The sequence below is a fragment of the Acanthopagrus latus genome, chromosome 22, assembly GCF_904848185.1.
Source record: "Acanthopagrus latus isolate v.2019 chromosome 22, fAcaLat1.1, whole genome shotgun sequence".
Classification (NCBI taxonomy): Eukaryota; Metazoa; Chordata; class Actinopteri; order Spariformes; family Sparidae; genus Acanthopagrus; species Acanthopagrus latus.
This window is the reverse complement of record NC_051060.1, coordinates 6426743-6449013: the sequence shown is the minus strand read 5'-3', so window position 1 is coordinate 6449013 and position 22271 is coordinate 6426743. Positions and strand designations below refer to the sequence as shown.

At 41.0% G+C, this 22271-nt stretch overlaps 2 protein-coding genes across 10 annotated transcripts in view; both read left to right on the top strand.

Moving 5' to 3' along the window:
* galnt14 (UDP-N-acetyl-alpha-D-galactosamine:polypeptide N-acetylgalactosaminyltransferase 14 (GalNAc-T14)) overlaps positions 1 to 20626 on the top strand; it is a 189248-nt gene extending 168622 nt beyond the window's left edge. For all 5 annotated transcript variants that reach the window (XM_037087297.1, XM_037087298.1, XM_037087299.1 and 2 more), the window contains 2 exons: positions 8017 to 8136; positions 16838 to 20626. In XM_037087297.1, the coding sequence (XP_036943192.1) occupies positions 8017 to 8136; positions 16838 to 16996 (279 nt within the window). In that variant the 3' untranslated portion in view covers positions 16997 to 20626. The remainder of the gene's footprint in view (positions 1 to 8016; positions 8137 to 16837) is intronic.
* Positions 20627 to 20826: 200 nt separating this feature from the next.
* Positions 20827 to 22271, top strand: part of angel2 (angel homolog 2 (Drosophila)) — a 28544-nt gene continuing 27099 nt past the window's right edge. For 4 of the 5 annotated variants that reach the window (XM_037087295.1, XM_037087293.1, XM_037087292.1 and 1 more), the window contains exon 1: positions 22009 to 22166. In XM_037087295.1, the coding sequence (XP_036943190.1) occupies positions 22117 to 22166 (50 nt within the window). In that variant the 5' untranslated portion in view covers positions 22009 to 22116. Of the gene's footprint in view, positions 21235 to 22008; positions 22167 to 22271 lie in introns of those variants that run through there. The other variant, XM_037087294.1, reaches the window with a different exon arrangement.

The window sequence follows — 22271 nt, the reverse complement described above, 5'->3', positions numbered from 1 at the left end:
ATCAACTTTATTGCGGACAATTTACTCTGTGAACCGTACACTGCATTGCATACTATGTCTGAATTAATAGTAAAACAAGCTATCTTATTCCGTATGTCTGATGTTCCTGCTTTGTTAAGCCTGTTGGAGCACACGTTGTTGTGATATCATAACTAATCAATAATGACAGAAGAACTATTTAAAAAAACAAAACAAAAAAAAAAAAACAGAGGGTTTTTTTCGTTTTTTTTAATTGCATAATACACTTGAAGACCACATTAGTCATATTGAGAGCATCTACAATAGTTTAATAGCAGAACCTTGTGTAAATGATCTGAAACGACCACCATAAACATAAAGAGTCTGGTTTCAGCCCCTCAGAAACAAAGAGAGGATTTCTTTAAAGCCTCCATTTAGCACCGCCAGTGTTCACATACAGGGAAAAATCAATAGCAGAAGAGGAGAGAGCAATTTGTAAACCCACAGCAGCAGAAAACAGAGAGGACTGCTTGTGATGTCAGTCATCTCGAAGTCAAATATATTCTGCTCTTCTATTAGTGTTTCACTTAATTTAAGGGTGACAGCTGTGTACAACAGAGCAGGGATATAAGACGAGGGAGAGCAGGAGAGTGACGGGCATGAAATTCGACCCACTGAGCCACAAAAACATCATTCTGAACACAATTTGGACCAAATGTAATGAGTGCACAAGCATGAAGTTGCGGTTACGGTGGCTGTGAATGTTGAGCAGCTCAAGTCAACTTTCTCAGAATAGAGAAAGCTTGGTAGATGCGGCTGCAGGTGTCAACATGCAGGTGACCTGCTTAACGTTTAACAACACAACCACTGAGCGTGTTTACCTGCAAACTAGTAACTGTAGTTATATTAAGTCATCTTCTTAAAACTGCTTAAACCTCATATCTATAATCTCCTTGCTGGCATCATGTTTTCACTTTGATCTGCCTCTGTGTTTTATCTCCTGGACTATACTCAGTGTACACCAGTGCAATGACACTACACAACAATTTCAAGCTATTTATTGGCTTTCCTGTGTCTTTTCCATAAAGATGATGATGTTTCTGGCCATTTCTCAGTTTTCCGAGATCGAACATTGGTGTGAGACTGACTCATTGTTAATCAGTGCAGGAGTACCCAAACAGACTTGCTGTCATCACAGATACTGTGTTACCAAACTGTGGAAGCTGTCAACTGCTTTAAAGTGAAACTCTCGCCAAAATGCAACCTAGGCTTTTTTTTTTGTAAATGTATATGAGTCAAACCATCATGTAAAAGCATAATTACAACTAAAGAGGCACTTACAAGATTGACCGTATTTTCGTTTTCGGGTCAAGTTCATTTTCAATGGGAGGGCATGGGGCACTTTTACGCTAGCATCAAAATCGCTATTTTTAAAACACTAAGAACCACATACACTCTACTCTTTCTTGAATTCCTATAGATATCACTATAGTATCCTTATCCTGAATTTGTTTGGCCGTAATAATCAAGACGCAAAAATCTGACATCAGGACAGCCCTGATTTATGTATAAGAAATTTAGTCAAAGACTAGGGGGACTGAAAGGATTTGGGGTCAGTCCTGACACTTTTGGTGAAGTGTATGTCTGTCTGGTCTTGCCACTAACATATGTACATGAATATAAACAAGCTTGCTAGCATATAGCAGCAAAGAAGACACTAGATGATCTTTACAGAAGGTCTTCGTTAGGAAGTTCTGCCAATCATTAATGACAAAACACATCCTCCCCTCCCTGAGTTTGAGTTGCTCTTCTCAGGGCACTGATGACAAAGAAAAAGGTCTACAAGGGTTCCTTTATCCCAAAAGCAATTAATGTGGTCACCCAACTACAGTAAGCTGTACACCTTGGGTATAAATTCACTTGACTGCTCCACTGTATTTGATTGTGGTGTTTGGATCAGAAATACAATACTGAGCCTTGGCGTGCCTGAATAAGATGCGATAAGATAACATGTGTTCAGATAAGATAAGATCCTGCTTGCCTCTGGGAAATTAAGTAGAGCAGCACAAGCAAGGACACAGATATACAAAGGGAAAACAAATCAAATTTAGAAAGACATACACAGTGCAAAACCCTCTGCACTGTTGGTTATTATATTACTTTAGTGACTGATATTACTGACCAAAGTCACAAATTAAATATCTGTTTTTTTTGTAAACAAGTGTGTGAGGCATGTTTAATAGATATATCTCTATGTACATGTGGAAAATAAAGCCCTTTACAGACCAAAGATTCACAATGAGGCTTGCAACTACTTGCAGTGTGCCGGTCTGAAACCTTTTGATAACATGCTAATACACAAAACACTGTACAGTCTCCATAGGAACGACTCTCTGTACTTTGGATTGAACTGCCAGCCTTTTTTAGGCTTTTCTTTGCGGCCGGATATAATTTGTAGCGCTTTAAAATATAAATGAAGACAGGGATAGTGAGCTTCTTGCTACAGTTGTATTTCTAGGACTGATGAAACAGCGAAACTAAAAGATGAGTGGGTAGCGAGTGTCTGGTTGAGCGAGAGAAAGAGAGTGGCAGCGAGTGTGAGCAGTTTATCGGTAAATTTACATTTTAAGGTTTGTGTCATGCAGTCACAGTTGTTCCTAAGTCTTTCCTCAGCCCCCCTTTTTTTCCTTTCTTTTTTTTTTATTTTTTTAAGGCTGCTGACAGATCGTAAGTGTCATGACCAGCCAAATTCTGCTACAAGTTATTTGATAGCTGTTGACACAGATGATGTGCTCTTTATGTTTTTTGAAAACCAGCCACTGGCGAATTGGTGTGCTGAGTTGTGGGCTACGATTAGAAGACTGCAACTGTTCACTGCAGTGTTCTTAAACAGTTCTGCCTTGTTGCAAATCTTCTGCTGGAACTGAATTTAAGAAATATTATAACTAAAATTGAAATATTTATTGAACATGTAAATGAAAATGCTTATAACAATATCCTAGGAGTAGAAGTGATGCAATGAGGATTACAAGGTATTGTTGATATTATGATGTAGGAGCATGCAGTAATATATGTAGTATAATTATGGTGTTAATACTAACAATAATAATATTTAAAAATATAATAACTGGACAGGTGTGAAATTATCAAAGAAACCATATCAAGATATTTACATTATCACATATTTAGGCAAAGCAAATTGATTTTGTTCCACAAATTGTGACGGGTTCAGACTGGATCTTTGGTGTGCATGTGAAGGCACCAGCTGAACCCTGGGAGGCTCCAGCAGAGAAGATATATTGAGCTACAGCACCAATTAACCTCCAATGTCATTCTCTCTGCTGCAGTTCAATAAATCAATCATACGGTGAAATAAATCCCGCAGCGTTGAGTTATTCAAGATAAAGCTCCATATATCACCGGGCTGCTTTGAAAAGACCTCCCGCTGTCCCTCCACTAACCAACTCTCACCCTCCATCACTCCACACGGGCCGATGAGCAGTCTTATAGCAGTATGATTATGGTAATAATTCACCGTAGATGTATGTGTCTCTAAATGCAGGATGACGTATAGTTATGTAATAATACTTCATTTATTTTCTCTTAACAAATCACTAATCATCACGAGCAGAAATAAGTAGTTGAGTAACCAATCAGGAAAAAAATGTGTACTTGCTATATTGATAATGGATTAGTCCTTTCAGTTGTTTATCAAGTGAACTGCCAGTCAGCCAGTGGTGAAGGAAGTATCCCGATCATCTCAGTCCTCCTGCTATGCTGATGGAAAGCCAGGTGAAGTTTCCTAGTCCGCAAAACATTTCTGGAGCTTCACAGCAAAACAGCAATGGAGCCGGAGACTTGTTTTAAAACATTACAAAAATAGAACCAAAAGGCATTAAATTGCTTAATTCAAGTCTTCAGAATCCCTAAGATCCCACATTGATATGAAAAAGATGTTATTTTCATGAGCCTATATCTTCAATGTAGCAGCAAAGCTAAAAGCTCTGCACCCTGTCTGAAGTGGGCACAACCGCAGCTTCTCTTCAAATCAACTTGGGATCTTTCGGCTTCTTTAGACTTGGATTACACCAGACCTCAGTTGTTTAGGAGAATGCTGCAACACTCTTTTGGCTGTGAAGCTCCAGAAATGATTTGCAGACTTAGTAAATGTCCTTGCAACGGCCTCTTAAATATGACAATGCTGCTTTTCTGTGTTCATCATCATTGCATATTTGATATGTTTGGGTTAACCAACTCTTACCCTTAACATGGTAATAATTAAAATAGATGACTACTGGCTATCATGGTTTAAAATATGTGCCACCTCTTTATGTCTTAATTTGAAATATCAGTGTGTGCACATGCATTTGTTCTAGATGTGTCAAGATGTGACTCACTTTGGTGTGACCCTTATACTGTCTGTCCCCCAAGGGTGTGGAAAACCCTGAGACACACACAGAGACACACAAACACCGGACAAGTTGAATTTAGCTACTATAATAACCCTGACCTAGTTATACGTTTTCTCTGTATGTGTGTGTGTGGGTGTGTGTGTGTGTGTGTGTGTGTGTGTGTGTGTGTGTGTGTGTGTGTGTGTGTGTGTGTGTGTGGGCATGCATGTGCGAGTGTGTGTGCGTGTGTTTGTTTATTTCCCCTCTGAGCTCACATTTCCTTTCCTCACACGTCCTTCTCCGACATGATCATTAATACATCAGGGTGGCGTTACGTTAAACCGCGACCTCATTATTATTTGCTGCCAGTAACAACATGTGTGAGTGTGTGTGTTTGAATTTTTTAAAGACTACATCTATGCAGAGGTGGCAAACATTCACACATTCTTTCCTCCAGTAGCAGTACAGATACTTGTGTAAAAACAGACTCTGGTAAAAGCAGAAGTACTGATTCAAGGTATTTACTCCAGTAAAAGTAATAAAGTACAGGCTCTGAAATGTACTCAGAGTATCAAATTAAAAAGTCTCCCTCTGAAGGTCATTTCTAGCAGCCATTTCTGGTCAAGGCTGACTGGAGCTCACCTTACATTAATATAATTCAAAGACTATTAAACTTTAAGGTAGAATCAGTAGGATTTGTCCCAGCTCTTCCTAAACACCCCACAAAGACAGCTGAGTGATGAGTCTAGTTCCCAGGACGTCAAATAGCCACATGTTGGGTTGGTAAAACGTCCCGAGCAGCAACATAGTGAGAAACTAAGAAAATCCAGGCAGAAAACTGCAGGCTCTCTGCAGATATGAGACACTAACACACCTTTTCTCCCCATTCCAGCCTCCCCCTCTGTCTGTTCCTGTCTTCTCACATCTTTGTTTCGTCTCGCTACGTCTGCCGCCAAATAAAAATAATTCCCCTCAAAGGAGGAGTAAGTTCAGATATGTAAAGAGGAAAAGTCAAACGTTTTTTCTAAAATACAAAATATTCAGATGTTAAAGCACAATTGACTTTTTCTCTTTGTCTTTGGAAAAGTGATATATTTTATTAGAATAGTTTGCATCAGTTAACAACTACAATCTCTTTTCTTTGATATCTCTTGTCATAATTCCATTTTGGCTGCTTTATCTTTGTTAATCATGGCTGTCCGCTGCCAGCATTTTATGACAGTTAAGAGTATGCAGAAATTATTTGGGTGCACTTGTGGCCCTTGACACCCAGTTTTGAATAAGAACTCTGGGTAATATTAAGGTCAATTATTTTACCGTTACTTGAAAAAATGGGGAAGAGAATTAGAGATGAAGACCTTCAGCTTTTCAAGCACAGAGATTGTGGAAAATACAGTGAGCCAAGGCTATTAACTTTTGAGTTTTAGTTATTAATCATTTTAACCAACCTTTTAAAACCAAAGAAGTATTGGTAGACTCTGTGCTGTTTGAAAAGCATTTGTGAAGCGCCAGGTATCGGTGTCCTTTATTAGGTCCCAAGTAGAGTTTCAGCGATCAGTCCATTCATCAATTTTTGATTCATTCTTTCAAAATGTTCAGCAACAGCTTACCTTTTTTTTTGAGTGTTGTGTACAAAATTAAGTTGTTTGTCCAAATAAAGATTGACAGCGTCTCACCAATATTGTCAGGATCTTCCGAAAAATATGAAGTACCATAAAGATGCCCAAATACACTAGAGTGGGGCTTTAAACCAAAAACATGTTTGTAATATAAAAAAAAAATATATATTTCTTTTGACGATGGGGTTGGTGAGCTTATCACCCTTATCATCTGTGTTGAACCTCACTAAAATCCCCGCAGACATGTTCCCACATCTGGTTGGGGAACCTGAAATTCCAGGTGTAGAGGCTTCAACAACTGAAGATTAATGTGCTTGGTTTTGGAATAACATGTTCATTAATCAAATACCAGCATCATTCTGTTCATGTACTGCACTTGTATTATAAAATCGGATGTTCAGTATATAGAGATGTCAGATGAGGCACTGCTCTACTCTAAATACACAGGAGTACACAATGGAAATACAGGTGAATAACCAATATACTGAAATAAACTAAATGTCACTGCCACTCCTCTCCCTGAATGACCTTATCTTCCCGACTGCTTATCAGAAACAAAACTAAAGCTGGAGCAGCCCTCGAAAAATGTCAGTTCTCAAAAACCCAGCTGATGAGCAACATTTGAAACACTGAAGTGATAAAGTAGAACGAAATGCTCGAATGCAGCACCCCAGAGATGCAGGGTGCAGGGTGCAGAAGTTGTTCAATACTGTGCCACAGTCAGGGTGTTTTCCTGACATCTGGTGCAAAGGGCTCATTTCCCCCATTCATAAGAGTGGGGACGAATCAGACCCTAATAAGTACCAGGGCATCTGTGTCAGCAGGTGTCTAGGTAAACTATTCTGTAGTATTCCCAAATAAAAGAATCCATTGATTTCAAGAAAACTTTCAACTCCATTTGGCATGAAGGACTCTATTGTAGGCTCCTACACTGTGGAATAGGGGGCAAAATGTATGATCAGTGTATCTGGAAAATATGTGTGCTGTTAAAATTGGAGACAAACAAACTGAATTCTTCACCCAGAGAAGAGGTGTACACCAGGGCTGCAATTTAAATCCAATTCTATTTAATGTGTATATAAATGAACTTGCTGTTGAGCTGGATCAATGTGCTGCTCCTGGCCTCTCTCTCCTAGATAGAGAGCTGAAGTCTCTGTTTTATCTCCTACTGATCAGGGGCTACAGCAACAGCTGGACATGGTAGAAAGGTACTGTCTGAACTGGGCCCTGGCAGTAAATATGAAGAAAACCAATGTCATGATCTTTCAAAAATGCCCCAGATGTCAAGTGAACAAACACGATTTTACCATAAATAAACATGTCATTGCACATAGCATGAGTTATACCTACCTTGGTATAACCATAACAGCATCAGGGGGTTTTAACATGGCAGTGAATGCACTGAAAGAAAAGGCTTGAAAAGCCCTACATGCAATTAAGAGAAAATGTTATAATTTCCAAATTCCAGTCAAAATCTGGCTTAAAATATTTGATAGTGTCATCCAGCCCATTGCGCTGTACAGTAATGAAGTCTGGGGTCCACTCAGTCATCAGAGCTATACCCACCTGGACAAATATCCAACAAAATCTTTCCATGCAGAATTCTGCAGATTCATTTTACACGTACACAGAAACACACCAACAAATGCATGTAGAGCAGAATTAGGCAGATACCCACTGATTCAACATTCACAAGCGAACGCTCAACTTTTTCAACCAACTGAAATCCAGCCCCCGAGAAACCCTCTACTCCAAAGCCCTCCAAACTCAAGAGCTGAGCCCAGAGTCCTCTATATCAGTTGGTACTGAGGTTAACTGCCCCCCCCCCCCCCCCACAAGGTGCTTTGGCAATATTGTTGTTAAAACTTTCATGCCAATAAAACACCTTTTAAGTGAATTGATTTGAATTGAATTGAATTGAATTGAATTGAATTGAATTGATTTGAATTGAACTGATTTGAATTGAATTGAATTGAATTGAATTGAACTGAATTGAAAAGTTAATCATTTCTCTTTTTCTCTCTCTCTCTGTCTCTCTGTGTCTCCAGGAGTGGGTGTACACTCACGGGCAGCAGATCCGACAGCAGCAGCACTGTCTGTCACTGTCCACCACCTTCCCTGCCTCCCAGGTCCTCCTGCTGCCCTGCAACATGGCGGATGGCAAGCAGGTCTGCACACTCACACACACACACACACACACACACACACACACACACACACACACACACACACACACACACACACACACACACACACACACACACACACGCACACACACACAGATATATACGCAATACAGGTGGTGCGTTGCTGCAAGCCAGTCACTATCGTATATCATATGGCTGATAAATTAATCTAAATGTTAATTAATCTAAAGCTAAATTTGTGTAAAGATGATCATTACACACACACACACACGCATTCACGCTGCAAGGGAAGATGCTTGACACTTTTTTGGACAGACAGCTTGCGAAACTCTTCACACACACACACATCGACGCGCGCACACTTGTCATTACCTGACCACTGGGCACCTTGACGGCGTCCCAAAAGCCCCTGCAGCAGAGAACAACCTGACAACCAATAAATCACCTGTGTGAGAGAGAGAGAGAGAGAGAGAGAAGCAGACCAAAGAGGGGAAAGAGAAAAGGAGGGAGGGAGAGAAGGAGGAGGTAAGTCAAAGGAGAGCGAGAGGTAGCTGAAGATTAGCTCATTACACCTCACCAACTGTTCAGTCTGCATAGAGAAATGTTCTCAAGTGTGTGTGTGTGTGTGTGTGTGTGTGTGTGTGTGTGTGTGTGTGTGTAAATGTGTTTATGCGTGTTAATCCCACTTGTATTCCTGGATATGTGCTGGATATGATCAGACATTAAATGATTTTTAATGTTTTTACACATGTGAGTGTATTTCCACCGTGTGATTGCTGTTGTTATGATCTGTGAGTCATCGGTGATGGGTGAGAAAGATGAAGCGGCCTGAGAGAGAAGATTGGGGAAGGAAATGAGGAGGAAAAATATCATGAGAACAGAGACAAGTAAATAAAGACAAATAAGAGGAAAGGAGAATGAGAATGGTTGTAAAGGAAACAAAAGGAGGAAGAGTGACAGAATGACGTGGTAATGAAGGGAAAAAACATGGTGAGAAAAGAGATGGAGAGAGAATGCCAGACATTAAATTAAGGGAGGAGAAGAGAAGGAATGAAAAGAGACAGGGAAATAAAGAGAGGAAAATGAGGAAAAGGAAAGAGGGGCTGTGGAAGAGATAGAGAAAGATGGAAATTAATACAAAAGAGTAGGAAAGAAGGAATGAAAACAGACAAGGAAATAAAACAAGAAATTAGAGGGAAGAAAGAGAGAAATGGTTGGAAAGTTAACAAAAAGGGGGAGGTAAAGAATGGCGTGATGCTGATGAGGAAAGAAAGGGCTGAGAAAGGGAGAAGGGAGAGTCAAGGGAATAAAAGAAAAGGGAGGAAGTGAGAGGATAAAGACAAAAGTCTTAAGCAAACGGACGAGCAATGCATCATATACCACCTCATTTCTGCCCCCTAACACACAGCGAGTGCACAGCAGCACGTCTTCAGGACCTCAAAGCAAAGTACGAAGACTAATACATCACACGCAGTAAATCTGAAGTCTTTTGTATTTTATTATTTCACCTGATTTTTCACCTCAACACTTAATCCTTCCTATTCTGACTTTACAATAGTCAGACTGTGGCTTTGACAGATTTGGCTATTTTTACACTCACGATAAAGTTCCGTTGTGACAGCAACAGCACCACAGAAGAAGAATTGCTACCACCAAACCAGACAAGGTGGCGGTACGATAGACGTGTCAGTCAAGAGGGAGTCTTTTTGGGAGCGTCATCCCACATAAATGCTGGAAATTAGGACAGCAGTGAATTCTGTCCCAGTACGTGTCAGATTCAGTTAAACTAGTGAAAGAAAGAAAGAAAGAGGAGAAAGGAAGGAAAAAGGTAAAGGTAAACAGGCTGTATGCAGGGTCCTTTAAAGTATTAAAAGTAGTGAAGTGGCGATGAGTTCTTAAAATGTATAGAAAGGGTCTTAAAAAGGGTCTTAAAAGGTATTGAATTAAACCTCAGGATATCTGCATGTATCCTGGTAAAGGACGAAATGATACTTAGAGGTACTTGAAAGGAAGAAAAAACAATAACAAAAGAAAAGAAGAAAAAGGAAAATAGGTTTGAAGGAAGGAAGGAGGGAAGGTGGAGAGTAAGAGAGAAAGGAAGGAAGAAGGAATTAAGGAAGTTAAGGAGTGAAGAAATAATTAATTAAAGTAAAGTAGATAGGAAAGAAGAAATGAATATGGGAAGATTGGAGGGTAGAAAGTGAAAGAAGGAAAGATAGGAAAGAAATTAAGTGATGAAGGAAAGAGGAATAAGGGAAAGATAAAGCAGGAAGTGAGGAAAAGGATTCACAAAGAAAGAAAGTAGGAAGAAAGGAAAGGCAACAAGAAATAAGGAAAGGAAAGGAAAGGAAAGGAAAGGAAAGGAAAGGAAAGGAAAGGAAAGGAAAAACAAGAAGGAAGAAAGAATGACAGAAATGCAGATAGATAGGAAGGAATGAAGCAAGAAAGGAAGGAAAACAGTAAAAGGCAGTAAGAAAGGAAGGAATCAAGTAAGGCAGACTGTTAAATTAACTGTCTAAAATGTAGCACACAACATGTATGTACTTGAGCTGAGCCACTGAAGCACATCGCTGTCATGTAACTGAAACTGGTAAACCTTTGTACCAACACACACACAAACACACACACACACACGGAGCTGGTACATGTCCCAGCAGAGCGCGTGTGTGTTTCTGTGTGTGTGTTTGTGTCAGCAGACAGGAAGTAGAGCGATGATAGCTAATTAGAGCGAAGATCCACTGGAGAAACAGCCCAGATCTGACTGGTAGAGAGACACTGACACATACTGCTGAGAGAGAGAACGAGAGAGGTCACAGTAAGGATAGAGAGAGAAGGAGGGAGCGTGATAGGACAAGAGACGTCAAGAAAGAGACAGAAAGTGTTGGAGACAAGAGAACTAAACAGATCATGACTAATAGAGGGAGGGGAGACAGGCAGAGTTGGAGAGGGAATAGAGAGAAACAAGCAAAAGTAAAAGTGTAGAACAGACTTTTTAACATGTGTGGGAATATGTATTCTGTTAAAGTATGCTCCAGAAATACAGCCAGTATCCACTTAGATTAGAATTTTTCCCTCGCTCTTCCTTGTCACTCAAATTCTTGAAGTAGCTGTCAACGCCTATAAAATGCAAAACTAAATCTTTGTGGTGTCCATGTTGCTCCCACATTCAGATTTACACATGAACACACCGAAGTTAGAAGAAATTCATTCCAGCTCGGTAAATGCGACAATCCAAGTACGTGTGAATGCAGCAAAGGACCCACGATTCAGTTCAGTAAAAACTCCCAATAAGCCAAAATGCGCATACCTCTGCTAGAGCTCGACAGGTGAGGTCTCCTTGAGTTGAATCAAGCTTAATACAATATCAAACTCTATACCCCTGTATCACTCTAACATTTAAACCCCCTGTAACAGCTTTTCCACCATTTAAGATCACCAGATCTAAGATCTATGTCAAATTGTATTCACTCATCGATACCAGCCATCTAAATCCACCAGTTGTTTTTGTTGATTTATTTTTTATTAAGATCCATGCATTATTAGCTGAGAAATTAACAAAAATGTTGGGGAAAAAAAACCCTCTTATCTCACAATGGTAAAGAAAGTGGGGAAAATTCCCAGATCTGTCCCTTTATTCGGATCCGTACCAGAAGTCAATGGCATCTAATCCGTGTCAAGTCCCATCTTCCATCTGGGTTTAACAGAAAACTGTTCAGTAGTTTTGGTGTAATGCTTCTGACAAACCAACCAATGGTCATGAATGAAAAAAACATTACCACTTTTATTACCACAGAGATAACAAAACCTCAGGAGGAGCAGGGATTTGGACAGACAGGAAACAGATGTCAAACCAATGTAGTCAGGATGGGAAACAATATAGATTGTCGTGAGCAAAATATGGATTCAAGAGGAGCCTTGTATTCTCACCAACACGAGGATGACATGCCTGACGTCTGTATCTTTGGAATAATGACCATGTCGGATCGATTGGCCATACAGCCTTAAATCCATGGTGTAACTCGCCAAGAGATGTGTTGAACCCTATCCTGTTGATCACCAATGTCAACAACCGTGACAAGTTATAGCTGAGAGATGGTAAATACATTATGCTGGTCTTTCTCTCATGTCTTCTTTAGCACACATTAAATGACAAGTTGATTTGCCCAAGACTGGTTTTATTCCTGACGCCACATGTCTGTTGGATCAGGCCAGGCTGATTTACCAATTATTTTGACTTTTGTTACTGTTAGAAAGAAGCACCATGCTGTCAGTTACATAAGGCCTCAGTCAGTAATCTTATTAGAGGTCCCCGCAAGAGTTTATGGACTAAATTCATCCTCATTTCAGTAGAAAGTAAGCATAGCCCTGCAACAAAACAGCTGATACAAGCAGCTAAAAAACTGCAGGACGCTGGCGTTAAACAAAAGTTGGGTTATGTAACAATATCAAGTGCTGTTCATGTAACGTTAACATTATTTTAGTTAGATAATAAGACTAGGGGGTCCAGGATTAATGTCAACCATAAAGATAAAGCTTCCACTAGATCACTGCTGGCCAAAGCATCACAAGTTTAATATTGGCTCGCCAGATGTTTCATATTGAAAACAAAGAGTAACTTATTAAAAAATCTAAAATCACTGTCCATGCTGTTTCATAGTGGGTGAGGTAAAAATGCTCTTTGAGCACAGTGAATGCCTTATTCACAGAGGGGCAGAGTGAGACTTTGGGGGGGGAACTGCAGATCCCAGCACCATGTTCTGCTTCACATGTCATTACAAAGTAACTGATTTGATTGCACAGTGTGTAGTGGGTATAGAATCATAAACCATCTGCATTTACATTGGCAAATCCCGGCTAATCTCGCTATCACCAAGTCATTTTGTCCACTTCCTGGCACATGGTCACCCTGGTAAAGGAAAGTTAACTTGTGATCCATTTGGGGTAAAAGTTGTCAGTTGACACTTAATAAATAGAACACAGTAGGTGTTTGGGTTTGGCCTGTGGCCCGACCATTAAGTTTCACTTTTGACACTCCAGGAGAAAAAGTTGATGCTGTTGATGCTGCTGTTGATGTTTGTTAAATAAATGATGGCACATCATCCAACACCTTAGCTTCTCCACTCAAGCTAATCCAGACAGTGAACAGAATTTCCTCTAACAAGTGAGTGAATGAACGATCAGCTGCTCTACAGTGGAGACAACAGGTCGCTGTGGTCATGTTTTAATGTCTAATGCTAGGTGAGCGTGAGTGACATAAAGTGAGCAGTCTCTGTTCTGCAGGGTGACATTAACACTGTGTGTTTATGTGTCTAAACAAGTAAACAGAACCTTTTCATCAAACCCTGTGATAGAGAACAACACCTGTAACCATGGTAACTGTACCACATTAGCTGTAGCTTCAGAATCCTTAGAATGAGGCACAAGAATCACAAATGGACAATAAACATTGAAAACCATCATTAATTAAAACAAAGCGCGAGTAAGTGACTCCCATGAAACTTTAAGATGCTCTCCACACACCTATTAAGACTTAAAACAGATTCTCTTATGTGTGTTTTACCTGGTTATTGCGGGGGGGGAGTAATTTTCAAAGTAAAATCCTTAAAACATCACCTGCTGCTCTCTTGCTAAAAATTCTGTATGATATATAAAATCCAAACATTTTTCATTTTTTTCATAATGCTTCACTCATCCTATTTTGTGAGTTGGGAAGTCTTGCTCATGACTCTGGTGTGTTGGTGTGCATTATGTTAGAATGTGGGAGCAACATGGACGTCAAAAATAGGTTGCTTTTCATTTTGTCGCTCATAGTCGCTCAACACTTTGACAGCTGTTTCCAAAATTGTAGTGACAAGGAAGAGAAAAAAGAAAGTAGACAATGACTGTACAATACATCCAACATGTTCTCTGACTGTCTGAGTAATTGTTTTGACTTGAGAGGGCATTCACATGAATTTTCCCAGTCGGGGAAAAAAAAAAAGTTTCAGTAATTCCCAACAGCACGAACGCACAGTATGTGGACCGGAGGCTTCAAGTTTCTACATTACACTTGCGTTGCTGAATACTGGACCAGGGCTGTCTTCCAATCTTTCAGTAGCCCTCTGATTTTCTTTAATGAGCACGGTGAAAATGTACACCTTGAGCAGCGACTGTGAAAACAGCTCTGCACGTACATCGTTCTACACATGGGCACTCAGACCATCAACTGTGGGAGGAAGAGGGGAAACACTTCTCTGACAGCAGGGGGACTGTAATATATTTACAGTATTTAAAAGACAGATAGTGTGTGGAGGAGGACAGATGTTGTTCTCACAGCCCGACGTCAGCAGTGCTGCAGCCCTCAGTAATGAGGTGAATACTAATTGATTTACTTTTAATTATCCCTCCGTCTTTTTTTTTTCTCAATTAAAAAGCTCCGCTGCCCGTCGCAACACTGTGATGAGCGAGTCATGTCGACAACCCACTATGCAACGTGTGTTTGTGTGTGTGTGTGTGTGTGTGTGTGTGTGTGTGTGTGTTGTTAGAAGGCCTTGAGATCAAGATACATGACAGCGATACGCTTCAGAGGCCCAGTGAACACAATATGGCCGCTCCCAGCCAAAAGATACACTGATGCAAAGATATAAACACAGATACATGTGCACATTCAAATCACACACGGATTCTGTTTTTGTCTCTTGTGTCTTTATTTTTCCTCTTCATCTTTCACGCTTCTCCTGTCTTTCAGTCTTTAATCTGTCGCCCTCTCTGTCTCTCTCTCTCCCCCTCTCTCTGTCTCTGTATGTCTCTCTCTCTCTCTTTGTCTCCCTCTCTGATGACTGCCTTTCAGACCCACAGCTGGATAAAAGCCTCTCTTCATGTTTGATCATATCTGCCGCTTTGTTTTGCCAGCTAAAGAATCCAGCTATGAATAATGCACACACACACACACACACACACACTTTCTCTCTCACACACACCCTCACACCCAGTCACACACACACACACACACACACACACACACACACACACACACACACACACACACACACACAGTGTGAACTGCTGGATCAGGCCCAATAAAAGTCAGGAGAGGGCTCCATCTAGTGACGACTGGCGGGAGTCACCAGTCGTCCGTCAGAAGCTGCCAGCGCCCCAGCAGTAAATTTTCACGGCCACATTAATCAGAACAGTAAAGTAAACAGGAATGATTGGGTGTAGAACAGCCGGTGGAGCTGCTCGGCACTTAATCGCAGTCAAACGTCGGCTCCTCCTGTCAACATGTTGGAGTTTACCACCGCTGCTGATGTATGCGTACGGGGGAAATGTGGTTCACTTTGAACTTCAGTGTCGGCCAAATCAAATGCCATGAAAGAAGAAGGTAATAAACTATAGATTAAAGATCCACTGAAGGCTGAATGTGCGCTAGCCTGATATGAACATCTGATGCTGTCCATGCTGTTGGACCCGATACCAGGCTGATTCTTGATAAGCTTGTCTTTGTCTGTCTGCTCATTCATACACCTGCCACCGGAACGGCTTCATTCTCTCTACAGAGAATGATTTCCTGGAAAGAGAACAGTTCAACTATATGTTCACTGTTCACATGTGATTACATGTAGTATGTAAATGGATATGATGGAGATTCATGTGGGACTTCAGAGGGATAATGCTACAGTGTTTCCATTATCAGGAAGTAATGGATGAGGTGGAGGCCAAATCTCTTCAACGCACAGTAACAATTGAGATTAACTTTTTTATTTTCCTGCATTCGCCGATCAAAATCTCAAGCAATATCTCTTTTTAACTGACAAGACCTGAGGGTTTGACAATTGAATCATTAGAATCCCAAAAGATTCTTATAAATGGAGATGTCATGAGGAGAGATCTCAAACTATTTCATTCAGTTCAGAGAACAGCTTGGCTAAGCTATTAGCTAGAGAGCTAATCAGAAATGGGTGTATTTGTCCAGACCATGGTGTAATTGTGGATGATTGTTCTCGACTGGAGAGTAGTTTTACAAATATTAAACCTCCGTCGATCACAAATTGATCATATAGAGATGCTTAAAATTGGAAGCAAGCCTGGCTCCTTGTATCCAGGTCTATAATACATTCACAAGCTCATCCTGCAAAAAAAAAAAAACACCAGTCATAGAGCTTCAGGGAAAAAAGTCAACAACAAAATCTGGGCAAACAGCACAAGCCGCCTACACTTTCTAAACTGTTTTTACAAACATTTGTCTGACAGTGAAACACAGAAAGAAGCCGCTATAAGGGCTTATTACGCTGTAGCCTGAAGACATTTCGTTCTTTGTTTTGTGTGCAAGAAAGTGTGAAATCAAATCTCTGCAAATTCTGACATACTGATATTTCTTTGGTCACACCGTGCTCTACCTGCCCCGCAGAGCCTGACTGAAGACCTTTACACAGGGGTCTCAGCTGACTGCAGGTTTCAGCATCGAGGAGATCATCCGAGCGGCGCCGCGATAAAAATCCAACTTTAATTACCGCTTTGCTGCTGCGGTATTAACCACTTTGATTGCAGTAGTTTAGATCTCAACAGGGAGCAAACCGACTATAAAAATCTGAATAAGAGCCCTCTCATGCTTGCCAAACTGAGCAGTGAACTCTGTACCCTTGCAGCGATGTACCTGTCCAGGCAGTGCTGGATCATACGTGAATGTTGTATGATGACCGTGTTATCAGCTGTTTCTTGACCTTTGTCTTGTTCTTGCCTCCAGCGGTGGCAGAAGTCGGGGACACACCTGGAGCACCTCGTCTCTCGGTTCTGTCTGGACTCGGAGATGGCTCTGGACGGGATGGACTCCTCTCGGATGCTGGTCATCAGCCCGTGCGAACTGAGCGCGTACACACAGAGGTGGGAGGTCCCCTTCTCCTGACCCCGTGACCTTTTACCCCCCAGAGAACCTGCCCCGTCACCCATCACAGCCTCAAAGACCTGGGCAGAGACAGCTGCTCTGACAGAGTGAAGATGCATGAGCCCGTCACGTCGAGGAGCTGGCAGCGACGGCAGCTGGATGGAAAAGCTTAAAGACTTCTCGGTGCCTCTTCACTGTTCATCATGAGAAGAAATCAAGTGTGCGTCTGGCAGGCCTGGATCCAAACATCACTGAAGGAAGAGACACGTCAGGAATGTCTGGTTGGTTGAAGGTGTGTCTGTTTGAGGCAGATGAGAAGCTTCGGGAGAAGAGTTGAACCAAGTGCACCTTAAAAGATTTGGGTTCAGAAACTTTGCACGAGAAATGAATGCAGTGATGGAATGGAAAGTGTCTGTTTTCAAGCACAACTTGAGCTTTTTCAGTTTACTTTGTCAAATATTCACACATTTCACCGTCTTTACTGCTGCAGAAACGCCAGGGTCACAGTTTCAAATAACAAATCCATTCTTCTCTTTAATTTTTGGGGTGAACTGTCCCTTTAAATCTTTAAACTTTGATCTGTCTCACCAAGCAGGATCGTCCAATTAGCTGGATGACTGCACAGAGTAAAACCCAAAATCTGGAACCTTACTTTAATAAGTACTGAATTCTGTTTTAACATAGCTGCCCTGCTTTGTGAGACAGACCAACAGATTTCTTTGCACCAAAAGAGGATAAGAGGATGACAGAACCAAAATATAACACTGGTAAATCTGGATTTGTCTAAATCAAGTCCCTAGTCTTTACTGTTAGGATAGTTTCTCTTAAAATGATGTGGTTATCTAATGTCTGCCTGGAAAAATCTACATTTAGTGACTAGAATATGCAGCTGAGTCATTTTGATGCTTGCAGGCTGTTTATATGACCATATCTTCCCCCTGACAACTGAAGCATGGAGGACAACTAAAGCAACTCAATCACCAGAATAAATGTTGGCATTGTATGCTTCTGCAACCCAGGTATATGTTTAAGCTTCGAGTAAGATCTGGTCAGGTTTAGACACAAAAAAACACTTTGTCCGGTTTTGGAAAAGATCATGCTTTGGTGTAAAAAAACATCCTAGTTTCATCACCAAATGAGCAGCTGGAAAATGCCCCAGTGTCTCCCTGAAAAACACGCCCTTTTTTGCAAGAAGGAAGGCAGCAGAAAGTTTAGGGGAAGCGATGCCACTCCCTCCTCCCCATGTAATCTGAAGGAAGTCTGATAAACAGCCGTATAAATGTTGATATGATACATATGAATCCTACACATTTAACACATCTGCGGTTTGCCAAATTGTACAATGCCAACGTTTCATTCTGGCTGCTGAGCTGAGGAAAGACACAAAGGAGATCAAGACCGAGGAGGTGGCGCTGAAGCAGAATCGTAGAAGAAGTTAGCACTGAGTTCTGACTAAGCTACTGAGTAAAACACAAAATATGGAGGGAATCTGAATCAGAAAGAAAAGGGCTACGGTTGTACATAGAGACAAACGCACAATGAAGAGACACAAAGAGAGCAGCATGTACGCAGCACGTCGGGGCGGGTCGATCAGCAGATTTCTGCAGCGTTTTGCCTCGAGGATGCAGCTGCTTCACGCTGCACGCTCCCCCGTGAAGTTCCGCTGTGCATGTGAGAAGTTTTCTACACAAGCTTTGTTTTGTTTCCACATTTATCAGACCGAGGGAAAACCTTTACTCACAATCGCTCGAAATGCCCTTACGACCCATCACCATAAATGTTGGCGCCATATGTTTCTGCAAAACCACAGACTTACAGTCATGGACGATATGTAGTGGCACCCCTGGAACTTTTCCAGAAAATGCACCATTTCTCCCAGAAAAGTGTTGCAATTACAAATGTTTTGGTATACACATAGTAATGTTGAGATCTTTCCATAGGTGTGGGATTTAGATCCGGATTCATTGCTGGCCACTTCAGAGTTCTCCAGCGCTTTGTCTCCAACCATTTCTGGGTGCTTTGTGAGGTATGTTGTGGTCATTATCCTGCTGGAACACCATGACCTCTGACACAGACCCAGCTTTCTGACACTAGGCCCTACATTATGGGCCAAACCCTTTTGATAGTCTCCAGATTTCATGATTCCTTGCACACAATCAATGCAGTGCCTGAGGCAGCAAAACAACTCTCAAACATCTTTGAACTTTCACCATATCTGACTGTAGTTACCGTGTTCTTTACTTTGTGGGCCTCATTACATTTTCTGTTATCAGTAAAATGATGTGCTTCACTAAAAAGCTCTACCTTAGTTTCATCTGTCCACAAGACATTTTTCCCAGAAGCACTGAGGCTTACTCAGGTATGTTCTTGTCAACTTTTTTTGCCTCTGTGTCAGAAGTGGGGTTCTCGTCTGTGTCCTGCTATAGCGCTTCATCTCATTCAGACAGCCTGAATTTGTGTGGAAGCTGACTGAGGTTGTTTATCCACCCTTCAAACTATCCTGCGTTGCATTCTTTCATCAATTTTTCTCTTCCGTCCACTTCCAGGGAGATTTGCCGCAGTTCTATGGGTTATAAACTTCTTGATTATATTGCGCACAGTTGGCAAAGGAACTTTAATATCTCTGGAGATTGACTTGTGACCTTGAGATTGTTGATATTTTTCCACAATTTTGCTTCTTAAGTCCTCAGACAATTCTTGGCTCTTCTTTCTCTTCTCCATGCTTGGTGTGGCACACAACACAAAGGCTAACCATGTGTATAACATAACATTTGTACGGTAATTGCAACACTTTTCTGGGAGAAAAGGTGCATTTTCTGGAAAAGTTCCAGGGGTGCCAATACCTGTGTCCATGACTGTATGTTTATGTTTCAACTTTCAAGTTTTTTATTCTAAATTTTGTGCTCATGTTCCGGTTAGGTTCTGCCACAAAAAACAATTGGCTAGGAAAACATTATGTTTTGGTTTGAAATAACAAGTTTTGTTGACACCCACCATGACATAAAGGACAGCTCATAAACATTTAATGGGAACATGTTATGAGACAAAAATGCAGATTTGTACAAAGTTGAAAGTATCTGTGGTTTTCAGAAAAAAGAAAAAAGAACATGTTGTTCTAGCGACGGTGTTATCATGGCATCATTCACATTTCTTGAGGAAGTTTTGAGGATTTACAAAAGTCATTTTGCTATTTGGGGGGGGGGGGGGGTCTATTTTCAACACAGTTTCCACTCTTGCAGCTCTTTTACAATCTGGAGTCATAGCTTACCAAACGTTTTTTTTTTTTTTTTTTTTTGCTCACATAGCTGAGATGGTTTTAAGATCGGAGCACATTGTTGGGACGTTGTTTGACGGACAAACTGCAGCTGCTGTGCCGACGAAACCTGTGACCCTGCGGTCACGTGACAGTCTTGTTCGGTTTTTCATTTCAAATTCCAACAGAGTCAAAACACAACTCGAGTGAACTGCTGACTGACATATGTTCAAGACATCTCCTCTGCACAGGAAGCCGTGGCGTGGAAGCCAGTTTTGTTTTTTCAAATTATGGATTTCTAATTTTGGAGACAAATTAATTTCAAGTTGTGTCCCACTCTCCTGTTTCATCATCATTTTGATATCCTGTTTCACTCCTGAATAAAGGTTTTATAACGGCTGCTGTTTCTTATTTTTTCTTTTTTTTTAGTGAAACTGCTGAGTTGCTTACATGAAGGTACAAGAACACAAATAGTACAAACATACACACAACGATTAAAATCAATTAAATAAAAGTATTAATAGTAATAGTAGTAATTGTGTTAATAACATATTAATATCATCTTTTTATTTGATTGCATGGGGATGTATGAGTATATGCACCATAATAATAAGACACCAGTACAGCCATGTCAAGATCCTTTCATCAACCCAGAGAGAAGATGAAGATGTGGAGCTGCTCACCTTTTAGATTTCTGCTTTCATGCAGACTATAGAAAATACACTGAAAAGAGAGAGAGGGGCTGGACACACACACACACACACACACACACACACACACACACACACACACTGGGATTACCGAGGGAAAAGAGAGAGAGAGAGAGAGTGAGTAAGTGAGCGGCGGACCCCCCTCTTCACTCGCGGGTCCTCTCCTCGCAGCTGTACTTCAGGATTTTCAGCCAAACGGAATAACCAATAACATGTGTCACAGTAGAAGCTGACGTCTCATCTCTTCAAACCGTCGTTAACACCACCGTTGTCTTCTCGAAGAGGCTCGATTTAACGTAAGTAGAATGACCTTTTTCATCTCGCCATTATCGTTTCCTCCTGTCCAGTACAGCTCTCCTGAAAAAAAGAGGGGAAATCATACATAGTGGTTATCGAGTTTAATCTAATTCGCCATTAGCATATTTTAGTCGTAACGACTGAAGGTTACAACACATGATTCCGTGACATTATGGGATGCTGATGATAAAAAAAAATGTCGAGTCGTGAACGACGTTTCCAGTCGGACCTTTGTCGCCGTCGTACCGACGTCACTATAGTCCGTTCACTGAGTTGGCTCATCCTATTTTAAGCTAGGAAACAGGTCGAAAAGACTACAAGTTCCAGCGAGAGGGAGAGGAAGCTGTTCGAAATGCCGCATAAACACACGCACGGAAATGTTGTAATTATTATGATAACGTCCAGTATCCCATTATTAGAGGGCAAGTTCATTACAGGGGGCGTTTCTTTGACTGCGTATTTTTCTGCGTCTGTTATTTATGTTGCTAGCAGGCAAGCCAAAAGAAAAACTAAACCAGTGTCTGCGCTTTATTTTACTCATTCTTTTAAGCTTAGATGCAACGCTCGCCTTTTTATCAGCGTGTTCTTCACATTCTTCAGTTTGATTGTAGCACAAGTCTATACAACATGTTTAAAATCATAGCATTTAACCCAAGTCAATTATGGTGCTTCACTTTCCGTCAATCCCCATTTAAAACGCCAATATACTGTAAAAATTCGGAAAGACGAGCTTCGCCAGAATACTTGAAGGCAGCACAGGCTTCCGCGGCGCTTGGTTGTTACGTCATATGTTGGGGACGCAGAACCTGCTTGTTGTGGATTCAATTTAAACCCAGCTAAAACAGAAGTTTCACCATGTTTGCTGATAGTAATCAATATAAATGCGTCCAAGTCGCAACATAAACGATGTCTCTTCCACTCCCGCGGAGAAGTAAGTTAATGTGAGCTAGGTAACGTTATTGAGAACATTTTAGCCGTTTTTAGATTCAGTAATGCTAAAAACAGCTAACAAGGCTTTTAAGACAGTCAGCATTGG